The 13,422-nt window shown below is 46.6% G+C and overlaps 1 protein-coding gene across 1 annotated transcript in view; it reads right to left on the minus strand.

The window, feature by feature from the left end:
- Nucleotides 1–13,422, minus strand: part of NUBPL (nucleotide binding protein like) — a 457,415-nt gene that overhangs the window by 129,822 nt on the left and 314,171 nt on the right. Inside the window, exons 11-12 of the mRNA XM_045163735.1 lie at nt 12,844–12,945; nt 7,234–8,765 (exon numbers count right to left, since the gene is read on the minus strand). Of these exons, the coding sequence (XP_045019670.1) occupies nt 12,904–12,945 (42 nt within the window). The 3' untranslated portion in view covers nt 7,234–8,765; nt 12,844–12,903. The remainder of the gene's footprint in view (nt 1–7,233; nt 8,766–12,843; nt 12,946–13,422) is intronic.

A 13,422-nucleotide genomic window follows, 5' to 3' on the forward strand; every position in this document is an offset into this window, starting at 1 on the left:
TTATGCTCCAACTCTCACATCCATACGTGACTACTAGAAAACCATAGCTTTGACTAGATGGACCCTTGTTGGCAAAGTAATTCCTCTGCTTTTTAATAGACTATCTAAGTTGGTCATAGCTTTTCTTAAAAGGAGCAAGTGTCTTTTAATTTCATGGCTGCAGTCACCATCTGTAGTGATTTTGGAGCCCAAGAAAATAAAGGCTGTCACTGTTTCCACTGTTTCCCCATCTATTTGCCATGAAGTGATGGGACCAGATGCCATGATCTTAGTTTTCTGAATATTGACCTTTAAGCCAACTTTTTCAGTCTCCTCTTTCACTTTCATCAAGAGGCTTTTTAGTTCCTCTTCAGTTTCTGCCATAAGGGTGGTGTCATCTACATATCTAAGGTTATTGATATTTCTCCTGGCAATCTTGATTCCAGCTTGTGCTTCATCCAGTCTGGGATTTTGCATGATGTACCCTGCATATAAGTTAAATAAGCAGGGTGACAATATACAGTCTTGACGTACTCCTTTCCCAATTTGGGACCAGTCTGTTGTTCCATGTTCAGTTTTAACTGTTGCTTCTTGACCTGCATACAGATTTCTCAGGAGGCAGGTCAGGTAGTCTGGTATTCCCATCTCTTTCAAAATTTCCCACAGTTTACTGTGATCCACACAGTCAAAGGCTTTGGCATAGTCAATAAAGCAGAAATAGATGTTTTTCTGGAACTCTCTTGCTTTTTTAATGATCCAATGGATGTTGGCAATTTAATCTCTGATTCCTCTGCCTTTTCTAAATCCAGCTTGAACATCTGGAAGTTCACGGTTCACGTACTGTTGAAGCCTGGCTTGGAGAATTTTGAGCATTACTTTGCTAGCGTGTGAAATGAGTGCAATTGTGTGGTAGTTCGAACACTCTTCGGCATTGCCTTTCTTTGGCATTGGAATGAAGACTGCCCTTTTGCAGTATTAGCATTACTGGTGTGGTTATTATTGACCACATTAATAGTTGTCATCAGAGCTACCAACCTATCCATGTTATAAATACCCTTTCCCTACAGGTCTTACAAAGCCACAAGGCTACATTCCTGGACAGAGTGTAGTGGGGCATTGTTTACCTGTAGAAGGTATTTATTTGAGGTTTGCAAGGTTTTTCCTGTCTGCAGTGGGGGCCTCAATTACACCTAGTGGTCTCTCTCTACTCCAGTGTCTAGTCATGTCTGGAGGACTGCCAAAGTGGGCTCACAATGAAGCTCCTAAGGGGGCTAAGGAGAGGAACTGCAGAGATATCTTCAGCCCTGCCCTTAGCCTCTGTCATGGATCAAACTGCACACCCCAAAAGATGGTGAAGTCCTAATCCCCAGTACCTGTGAACGTGATCTTATTTGGAAATGGGGTCTTTGTAGAAAGATCAAAATAAGACGAGGTTATTAGAGTGGGGTCCAATCCAATATGACTGGAGTCCTTATAAAAGGGAAAACAGATACAGAGACAGACACATACAGAAGGCAGATGATGCAAAGACACAGGGAGAATGTCACATACAAGCCAGGGATGCTTGAGGCTACCAGAAACTAGGAGAATGGCATGGAACACATCCTTGCCTCATGGCCCTCAGAAGGAAATCTACACAACCAACTCCCTGATCTCAGATTTCTAGCCTCCGACACTGAGACAACAGATTTCTATTGTTTAAGCCACCTAGCTTGTGGTACTTGGTTACTAATACAGCCTCCTTTGTTACTTTCTTATGGTACTTTGTTACTAATACAGTTAATGTAATAAGTTAATATGACCTCCCATTGATAAGCTGCTTCTGCTCCCAGCCTCTGACAGAGAAAACAGGATACCCTTGTAACCTGCCCCTCTTGGATCAAAGCCATGGGGAAGAATGTGGGAAAGAGTTCTGAGTGAAGGGCAAGCAGACCCAAGACTTACCAGGATGCAGGACTTCTGCAGCCTGTTTCAGAGAGAGGACTCAGCACCCGCCCAACCTCTCTCCAGTGACAGGAAGCTGTAGTGAGTGGTGGGTGCTAAAGTTGGAAGCCCATGTAGGCCCTGGACTATGGCTGCCATTCTGGGTGGTATATAAGATGAATAAGGAGAGGAATGAGTTTGGGCAAACTCCAGGAGATAGTGAAGGACAGGAAAGCTTGATGGGCTGCCGTCCATGGGGTTGCAAAGAGCCTGACATGACTGAGCAACTGAAAAATAACAACGAAGAGGGGAAGCTGGCCAAGAAGGAGTTAAGAGAATGGAGAGAAGAGAAGCAAATGAGGGAGACTGAAAGACAGAAAGTCACAGAGAGAAAGAGAGACTGGCCGGGCCCAGTGGCTGTCTTGTTTCTGCCCTTCCTGAGCCAGATTTTGTTGTGGTCCCTCAAGCACGTGTATATGCTTGCTAACTTGATTCAGTTGTGACCCCATGGGCTGCAGCCCATCAGGCTCCTCTGTCCATGGGGATCCTCTCCAGGCAAGAATACTGGAGTGGGTTGCCATTTCCTCCACCAGGGGATCTTCCAAACACAGGGACTGAATTTGTGTCTCCTGTGGCTCCTGCATTGCAGGCAGATTCTTTACCACTGAGCCACCAGAGAAGCCCTCCCTCATGCATATTCTTTAATAAATACCCACGTTTTCCCTCTGGTAACTTGATTGTTCTCCTTCTTGCACCTGAAGTGGCCTGAGTATGACAGCTCAGAATAGAAACATCAGCCCCTGGAGAAGAATGATACTAAGGAAAGCAGTGACATGGGTATTTTATTTAGTCCAGCTCCCCATGTTCTGGGCTAATATGAGAAATAGCAGAGTAAGCAAATTAGAAACTAAAAAAGGAATTCATAGTGAGGTAATATACAGAATGGTGATTATAGTCAATAATATTGTATTGCATGTTTGAAGCTTGCTAAGAGTAAATCTTCAAAGTTCTCACCACAAGAAAAAATGTTTTGCAACTTTGTATGGTGACAGATGGTAACTGACTCACTGTGGTGATTATTGCACAGTGTATACAAATATTGATTTGTTAGCTTGTACACCTGAAATTGGAGAAGGAAATGGCAACCCTTCTTGCCTGGGAAATCCCATGCATAATCCCTGGCAGACTACAGTCCATGGGGTCACAAAGAGTTGGACATGACTGAGCAACTGAGCTTGCACACACATCTGAAATTAATATAATGTTATATGTCAATTATACCTCAATAAAAATATATTTTTAAGTAATTAAAAGATTGCTTTAGCTTTTTGAGGACAGTGAAAGCGAAAGTCGCTCAGTTGTGTGTGACTCTTTGCCACCCCATGGACTATACAGTCCATGGACTTCTCTAGGCCAGAATACTAGAGTGGGTAGCCTTTCTCTTCTCCAGGGGATCTTCCCAACCCAGGGATCAAACCCAGGTCTCCTGCATGGCAGGAGGATTATTTACCAGCTGAGCCATAAGGGAAGCCCTAGAATACTGGAGTGGGTAGCCTATCCCTTCTCCAGCAGATCTTCCCGGCCTAGTAATTGAACGGAGGTCTCCTGCATTGCAGGTGGATTCTTTACCAACTGAATTATCAGGGAAGCCCATCTTTTTAAAAGCCCTAAGATATTAGGCACAAGATAGAATTGTCCTGGAACCCTGTGACAAAGTATAACCCAAAAAGGGGATGCAGGAAGGAAATGATCATACTGATGGGGCCAAAGCCTAGAAGTTCCAGGGACCTAGTTCTGAAGAGCCTTGCAGACCAAGTGAAGCAGTTCAGCCTTTTCCTAGAGAAGGAGGGTGGCCCAGACTGATAGGGATTTCAGAAAGATGAAGATAGCAGCAGGGTGAGAATGGAGGAGAGTGGGACAAGATTGGAGGTAGGGAGTATGATGAAGAGGCTGTCCAAGAATCCAGCCATGAGATGATGGTGGCCTTAGATGAGGACAGGGCCCTGGAGGAGGAATGAGGAAGGGATGTAGTTAAGCGAGGTTAAGGCAGGAATGCCGAGTATGAGTGGACTTGGTGACTATGGAGCTGAGGGGAGGGAGGAACGGACAAGGACATGAAGTCATGTGAGGTGACTGGTGGGCAAGGACTCAGCCCCGGGGGCAAGGACTGAGAAGCAAGAACCAGTCTCCAACATTTAAGACCCAGTCCCCCCAGTGCAGCCCCATCACCATGGGCTGAAAGTATATGTCATCCCCCCAACAGCAGAAAAGCTCCTCTTCAGGCTGCTGCCTGCTTGGAGCCTCACACTGGAGCTCTGTGTTTACACATTCAGGAGAATTGAATCTCCCATAATCATATATGTGACAAAGGGCTCGCTATAAGCAACGTTAATGAAGACAAATTAATGAGCCAAATGCTGCAGCTTGCACAGCGGCTCTCCAGGGCCCTGCCTTGCAGGGAGGCTGCTGGGAGGGGGAAGCTCATTCCTGGCTGGGCTGCTGCTCTTGCCGTGCCTGACGGAGATGTATGAGAACCCTCCCACCTCGGGGTGACTCACCACTGACTGCCCAGTGGGGGCAGGCCTCGCAGGGGGCTTTAAGGGACTTCTAAGAAGATTCAAAGAATGTGTTTATGCATTTTTTGGGGAAAGCAATCTTAGAGGAGATAGGCAAGTGGAGATTAGCTGGACACAGTGGTGTGATCACATTAAATAAACAAGCTCCCTGCATCGTGGTGGCTGCTGACTGGGAAAGCAGGTATTAGGATTTAATTCCAGCCAGTGAGTGACCACACCCCGAAAGGCATCTTGCTGAGTGCCATGAATCAGTCCTGCATCCAGGATGGGACTGGCTCTCAACGGAATTCTCTCCTAACCTTTAAGGCCATGTGTTTCTGCTCATTTCTCGTTGTGACAGAACAGAGAATATTCAACTTTGGGACTTTTACTCCAACCCTTCCTGCAGGGAGATGGGGGGATCACAGCCAGTAGAAAGAAAAAGAAGATACGTATAAATCAAGCAGCGTACCACTGAGGCAGGGGAAGCGGCTCTGTTCTGGCCCCAGATGACATGGGTGGACGGCAAGCAGGCCCCACCCTGAAAGGCTAAGTTGTGATGCTTAGAAGCAGCTCAGAGAATCTCGAGAGGTAGAAAGACAGTGGTCCAAGGTGCCTTTGGTGAGAGGATACAGAAACCTGCCTCATGAATAGGCAGAAGTGCTTGCTGTAAAAGCACCCAGACTCAGCAGCAGGGAGAGGACCTCCGCCAGTTCCGCATTTGTTCTGTGTGGTTCAGGAGACTGCACAGTGGACAACGACTCGATCCCAGGGGAAGTCTCTGACAGGACATTAAAAAAAGATGCCCCTCAGAGTCTAAATGAAACACTCTCAGAATTTCCCATCACGAATTCAAGAAGTCAATTTTACTAGATCAATAGGAAGGGATTTGAAACTAATTAATCAGTGCAGAGATCAGATCAGCCAATGACAGTGAGACAAAGGGATGGAAACTTGGCAAGTCAGTGCAAGGCCTGCCTGGATTCAGACAGTGAGATAACACTGGGGCTCAGGCCCATGGAAGGAATTCCAACTGCTCAGTGAAGGGAAGAAAGTTGGGTGACGAATCCACCGTTTCCAGCCATCTTCAGGGGATATCCTCTTAATGACACTCAGATTGATTTTCCATTGCTGGAAGAAAAAGAAGGAAGTAGAGGTAATCAGAGGCCATAAATAACTTTTCATAAAGCCAGGCAGGTGGCTAAAAGAATGTATGTGTCCAGGAAAAATGAAGAACAAAAATAATGCGCAAGTTTCCACCGTCAACAGAGTGACTACGAGTCAGTAAAACTGGGATGGGAAACAATATGGAGTACCTTAACACCTTAAGTAGCCAGCAGCCATACCCTCGAGGTGCCAGCAGAGAATGGGGTCCTTCTCTCAGGCTCCAGTTCCCTCCTCGCCTAAAACAAAGGGTTGGGCCAGATGAGCGACAAGGCCTAAAGATGCTACTGTTTATTCCTGTTCTAGAGCCATACTGTGGAGAAGGCAATGGCACCCCACTCCAGTACTCTTGCTTGGAAAACCCCATGGATGGAAGAGCCTGGTAGGCTGCAGTCCATGGGGTCGCTGAGGGTCAGATACGACTGAGTGACTTCACTTTCACTTTTCACTTTCATGCAATGGAGAAGAAAATGGCAACCCACTCCAGTGTTCTTGCCTGGAGAATCCCAGGGACGGAGGAGCCTGGTGGGCTGCCGTCTATGGGGTCGCACAGAGTCGGACACGACTGAAGTGACTTAGCAGGAGCAGCAGAGCCATACTGAGAGGGGCACAGGTCAGTGTTGACCAAGAATTGGCCATAACTGTGTCATGGGAAGACATAGTCTTGCCTGGCTTTACTAGGTTATTTATGTTCTCTGATCACTTCTACTTCCTTTCAGCAATGGAAAAATCAATCTGAGTGTCACTGGCCATCACTGGGTCGTGGGAAGATTCCTAAATCAGGACTAGATCTGGCCTCAACACACTCCCATCACTTAATTTTTCAAAATCCTTTCAGAACCCAGTCAAGTTGTATCCCATTATTTTATACATGCCTAACACCATTCTGGCCACATAGTGGCTCAAAATGTACACATCCCTCACGTCTCCTGGAGCAGAGAAAAGCACTCAGCCTTTGGAGCCAGAAAGAACTGGGTTCAAATCCTCATCATACCACTAGCTGGTTGTGGGATTCTCAGTTGGTCACTTCCATACAATGGAACATTAGGCAGTATGAAGAAGAATGAGCTGGTTCTATAGGAACTCACATGGAAACATGCCCACAATATAAGTTTAAAGTACATAACAAATAAGAGTCAAACGATGAAAGCAAGTGTTCATCAGGGGATGATGGGCCAAAAAAAAAAAAAAAAGTAATATATATAAGAATGGGATATTATTCAGCCTTAAAAAGGAAGGAAATTCTGACATTCTGTAACATAGTTAAACCTAGAAGACATTATGCTAAATGAGATAAGCCAATCACAAAAGGACAAATGCCTAATGATCCCATCTATACTAGGTTCCTGGATTAGTTAAGGTCATAAAAATAGGAAGTAGAGTGGTGGTTACTAAAGGCTGGAGGAGGGGGACTGGGGAGTCAGTTACAATAAAAAGGTAAATGACAGAACAGTGAGTTTGGTATGCTCCAGTTTTGGTTAAAGCCTCTTTCCTCTCTGTGTGGTGTCTTTGTACAGAGGAACGTCTGGGAGGTTGCCTACCCCACTGGTAACAGGGTTCCTTTGGGGGAGTAGGACTGCAAAGGGGTGGTAACAGATGATTTACAAGTTACCTGCATCTCAAGGCATGAAGATTTGTGTTCAGTTTTGACCAGGCAATGTCAGTAAATTCTGACTCTCAAAACTCCCCTGTTTCAAAAGGAAAAAAAAGTATTTATCATTACTCTTGTCATTCCCTCCTGGGATGCTGTCTGTGGTTTTCTGTTTTTTACCAAACACAGTCTGGACGCCATTGCTTGGTATGTAAGACCTGTACAAATGGGCTGCCACCAGCCTCTCACCAGTCTCACTGAGCTGTCTCCAAGTGCCAGGATCACAGCCATTCAATTCTCCCTGAGCACAGTTCTTCACCTCTGTGGCCTTGATCAAGCCTTTCTCTCCAGAAACTGTCCTTCCCCTCAATCTCTGCCAGCAGCCCTCTCGTCCACTCCTCATGTACACAGTCTCTGAATCCCTGGATGGAAGCGATCTCTCCTTCCTCTCTCAATCATCACACCTAGCTCATCCCTGGCTCACTTGTGTGTACATCTTCTCTCCCCTCAGGGACCCCCTGCTCCTGGAGAGAAGGGATCGTGCCTCATGCAGCTTGGTAATTCCCAGGGCACCTACTATGGCATAATAACTTAAGAGCAACAATGGCGATGGTGGTGAGAGTTCCACATGGTACACCTCGCTCACCTCATCTGGTCCCAGCTGCTGCCGTTCACTGAATGCCTGTGAGCCAGGCTCTGAGGTCAGAAGTGACATATATCACCTCACTTCATTCTCACAGGACTTCTGTGGTAAAGGTGTTATTATCCCCATTTTGCAAATAAAGAAACCATGGCTTAGAGATTAAAACACTTCCTAAGATCACACTGCAAAAGTGGAGATCTGCACTCAGGCCTGACTGGCTCTAAAACACGTGATCCAAATAATTATAATCAACTGCCTCCCTGGTATACTGGCACATGCAGTGGGCACTCAATACCTGCCTGTTTCATGACTGCAACTGGAGAAAAGGCACCATGCCATGGGCAGAGCACAATGGCTGTGGACTCAATGCTGTAAACAAAACAAAACAAAAAATACCCACAGTGCTCTGGGCTCCTTGGCCAGTGGAATTCCTAGAAGTGTCAGCTCACACCCGCTGGCAACATTTGAATGACACTCAAGACTGTTCAGGCCAACCACAGCTCTCCCTTTGCTCTCTTTCTCAATCAATTTCAGATACCCATTTCTCCCCAAACAAAGCTTCATCTTCTCCCCATCAACACCCAGGGGCTCTGCTCATGCGTGTCAATGGTTAAATCTGGAAAGCGGCGGGGAGGCGTGATTCTCTTGGATTCTGACCTCAGACACACAGATGCGAGGAAACGAGCCCTGCAGAGCTGATCTGGCCCCCTCGCCTGCTCGTGCTTTCCAGAAGCAGCGATGACGAGGAACACAGGAAAGATTCTCAGATGTGGAGAACAGATTCTAGAGGCTCTAGGAAGGACAGGAAGGAGGGACCTGCCTGCTGACCTCCGTGCCTTAGGCCTTCTTCTTCAGAGGCAGGTGACCCCAGTACTTGGTGAATGTAGACATGTACTGTCCACACGTGCTCCTGGAAAACACAGAACAGGTTCCAAGACTTGGTGTGAAAAAAAGTATGTAAAACGTCTCATTAATAATTATGTCGATGACATATCAAAAAGATAACATTTTGGATAATTAGGTTAAATATATATATGGTTAAAATTAATCTTTAATTTTTAATATATATAGAAAACATGAAATAATATATATGATTTGCATTTGTTGCTTGCATTATATTCTCATTGGACATAGCTGATCAGACCTCTAGCTCCTCTGCTGTAGGTCCATGCCTGAGACTCTGGCTTTCCGGACTCAGATCAACCCCACCTGGGTTTTTTGTGCAGCCGCAGTTATGGTGCTTAGGGTTCCCCGCCTCTGAAGCCAACAGCAAAGTTTGAGAATAAGAAAGAACTAGACAAATGGAGAAAGTAGTATCGACATATATACACTATCATGTATAAACCAGATAGCTGGTAAGAAAGTGAAAGTTGCTCAGTCGTGTCTGATTCTCTGTGACCTTATGAACTATACAGTCCATGGAATTCTCTAGGCCAGAATACTGGAGTGGGTAGCCTTTCTCTTCTCCAGGGGATCTTCCCAACCCAGGGATCGAACCCAGGTCTCCGATTCTTTACCAGCCGAGTCACAAAGGAAGCTCATGAATACTGGAGTGGGTAGCCTATCCCTTCTCCAGGCAGTCTTCTCGACCCAGGAATTGAACCGGGGTCTCCTGCATTGCAGGTGGATTCTTTACTAACTGAGCTATTAGGGAACAAGTTGCTATATAACACAGGAGCCCAGCCCGGTGCTCTGTGATGACCTAGAGGGGTCAGATGGGGAGAGGGGAGGGAAGCTCTAAAGGGAGTAGATATATGTATAATTCGGGCTGATTCGCATTGTTGTAAGGCAGAAATCAATGCAACATTGTAATTCTCCTCCAATTAAAAAATTATAAAAAGAAAGAACTAGATCTTTGAGTATTCACTCACATTTCCCTCCCAGCCCATCTCCCTGGGACTGCTGCTGCTACTGCTAAGTCACTTCAGTCGTGTCCGACTCTGTGCGACCCCACAGATGGCAGCCCACCAGGCTCCCCCGTCCCTGGGATTCTCCAGGCAAGAACACTGGAGTGGGTTGCCATTTCCTCCTCCAATGCACGAAAGTGAAAAGTGAAAGTGAAGTCGCTCAGTCGTGTCCCACTCTTAGCGACCCCATGGACTGCAGCCTACCAGGCTCCTCTGTCCATGGGACAGCGGTTCTCAAAATGTGGCCCTTGAACCACCAACATCACTTCACCTGGGAACTTGTTAGAAACGCAAGGGATCAGGCACTATCCATAACTGTACATCCCTAAACCTTGAAGGCCTCTTCCATCATAGGTCAGTGCGGTAACGAAACGGGGAGATACACCTTAGATTTTCTAAGGTTGAAATAGCAATGTGGAAGGGGAACAGCTTTTCCTACTGTCCACCAAGAGGAAAGCAGCTGATGGTCAAGAGAGGCCTGGGCCACTTTCATCCTCTGAGGCTCTGGGCATGTGAAAACAAGTTCAGTTCAGTTCAGTCGCTCAGTCATGTCTTACTCTTTGCGACCCCATGGACTACAACACACCAGGCTTCCCTGTCCATCACCAATTCCCGGAGCTTGCTCAAACTCATGTCCACCGAGTCAGTGACACCATCCAACCGTCTCATCCTCTGTCGTCCCATTCTCCTCCCACCTTCAATCTTTCCCAGCATCAGGGTCTTTTCAAATGAGTCAGTTCTTCACATCAGGTGGCCAAAGTATTGGAGTTTCAATTTCAGCATCAGTCCTTCCAATGAGTATTCAGGACTGATTTCCTTTAGGATGGACTGATTGGATCTCCTTGCAGCCCAAGGGACTCTCAAGAGTCTTCTCCAAAACCACAGTTCCAAAGCATCAAGTCTTTGACACTCAGCTTTCTTTTTGGTCCAACTCTCACATCCATACATGACTACTGGAAAAATCATAGCTTTGACTAAATGGACCTTTGTTGGCAAAGTAATGCCTCTGCTTTTTAATATGCTGTCTACGTTTCTCATAGCTTTTCTTCCAAGGAACAGGCGTCTTTTTATCATGGCTGCAGTCACCGCCTATAGTGATTTTGGGGCCCAAGAAAATGAAGTCTATCACTGTTTCCAATGTTTCCCCATCTATTTGCTAAGAAGTGATAGGACCGGATAATATAATCTTTGTTTTTTGAATGTTGAGTTTTAAGCCAGCTTTTTCTCCTCCTTCAGTCTCATCAAGAGGCTCTAAAGAGTCTTCATAACTCTTTAGTCTAGTTCCTCTCCACTTTCTGCCATAAGGGTGGTGTCATCTGCATATCTGAGATTATTGATATCTCTCCTGGCAATCTTCATTCCAGCTTGTGCTTCATCCAGCCCAGCATTTCTCATGATGTACTCTGCATATAAGTTAAATAAGCAGAGTGATAATATACAGCCTTGACATACTCTTTCCCAATTTGGAACCAGTCTGTTGTTCCATGTCTGATTCTAACTGTTGCTTCTTGACCTGTATACAGATTTCTCAGGAGGCAGGTAAGGTGGTCTTGTATTCCCATCCTTTGAAGAATTTTCCATAGTTTGTTGTGATCCACATAGTCAAAGGCTTTGGCGTGGTCAATAAAGCAGAAGTAGATGTGATGTGAAAACAAAGGCATGTCCAAATAGGGTTTCAAAAATTGTGACATATTTTAAAAATTTAATAAATGAAGGCTTGTGCCACATGTAAAATTTAAAACACAAAACAGTGTGATCATCTATTCACAATATAATAGAAGGATTTATTTTTGAAATTTACAGGCATGGTACCAAAGTCTGGCAGAAATTTAAAGCCGATGATTGCTTCCTTCTTTTAGCCCTATTAGCATATCTTTGAAGATAAAAGTTTTAAAATCCAAATTTGAAGCCTTTGGTGAGTGTGAGAATTCTGGATGAAAGGCCTCCCTTTGCTATGTGCCCCCTCTCCAAGGGGACCCCTGGAGAGACGTCCTTTATAAATGTGGCCAGGGGCAGCTGGGCAATAGGGGTCAGCCAGCAACGGAGAGCCTGGCACCAGACTGCTGAGGTGGGTTGGGGGACACAGGAGAGAAATCAGGGTTCTGAGGGTGTGCCCAGGCAGTGCCAGCCAGCACTTTCCCATCCCCCTCTTCCCTGGTGGCTCAGATGGTAAAGAATCTGCCTGCAATGTGGGAGACCTGAGTTCAATCCCTGGGTAAGGGAAGATCCCCTGGAGAAGGGAGTGGCAATCCACTTCAGTATTCTTACCTGGAGAATTCCATGGACAGAGGAGCCTGGTGAGCTATAGTCCATGGGATCGCTAAGAGTCGGACACAACTGAGTGATTAACACACACATGTGATCAGTGTCCATGGCTGTAGCTCACCACCTTTCTGGCCTCTGGTGCCCCCGCATCCACAGGCTGAAGTGGAGCAATGACAGTTGCAAAACACCTTTACCAGTGAGATCAGTCCTCTGGTTTGATACACAGTTGCTGGGGAAGGGGAGGAATTGGAGAAACACTTGCCTGTATAGCACCTGCAGTAGTGTGGGTTTATAAAAGCACAGCTTCTTCTGTCCCAGAGGCTGGACTGGGTTCAGGGCTCAGGACTCCTTGTGATATTAGGCTTTAGGAAGAAGAGAAAGCAATGCCAGACTGAACAGTTCCTGCCTGGGCAGCGGGCACATCAGTGAGGAGTGTCACTGGCCGCAGCAGCATATGCTTTCTTCTTTGGGAGGTGAACTCAGAGACATGCCAACTAAAGGCCTTGCCAGCTGCAAACCTCTGAGGTCTCTTTGGAGGCCCCCAGCAAGGTCTGTGGCATTCAAGCAGTACAGGCAGCCTGGGTGCCACAGGGTGGAGCGGGGCGGGGGCGGGGAGGCACCGGGCAGGAAGAAACAGCAGCCCTTGCTCTCCTGGACTCTGCATCAGCAGCCACCACCGCCTTCCTATTTCTTGGAGATGTGGCCCCAGGCCTCATGTCATCCTCTCTCCAGAGAACCAAGGCTTCCAGGGACAAAGGTCACACCCAGGCAGATGTGGGTGAGAGCTGGGGTTCCAAGTCCAGGGCCAGCACTCACACTTCATGGTGTCCTCAGCCAGGGCAGGGTTGGTCTGAATCTGCCATTTCATTTTTCTCATCACTCTCCCTCTTGGTCAGCAGGTTCCTGAATTTCTCCAGACTATGGAAAATCCGAGAAGAAGGGGAGAGAAAGGGAGAGAGAGAAGGGAGGAGAATGAGCACGTGGGCCGTCCACTACCTCATGGCACCGGGGTGGTAAACATTTGGAGAGAAGCCAACCGTCTGGCGCCTCAAATCTTCCACATCTCTCCAGCCAAGATTCAGACCTGTATATTCTGGGCTCTTTCTGCCCCATTTCACCAGGCTTTAAATTACCCAGACCTGGGTCTGGGTTATTTTGTCCAAAACTTTCCTCTGGAAATCCAGATTGTGATGCAAGATATACATTCTTGGAATCAGATTTCTGAGGCCTAACTGCATGACAGTGTGGACTTAGCAGTCTGACTGCATCCCATTTCCACCAGCCCATCGGGTGAATGCACAGTGAGGTACTCATCGCTTCCCACTGGCTCGGGAGACAGCAATAGTACAGATAAATCGGGATAATCTAGCCAGGGCTCAGCTTGTCCTGCCTATT

Source organism: Bubalus bubalis, chromosome 20 (assembly GCF_019923935.1).
Source record: "Bubalus bubalis isolate 160015118507 breed Murrah chromosome 20, NDDB_SH_1, whole genome shotgun sequence".
Taxonomy (NCBI): Eukaryota; Metazoa; Chordata; class Mammalia; order Artiodactyla; family Bovidae; genus Bubalus; species Bubalus bubalis.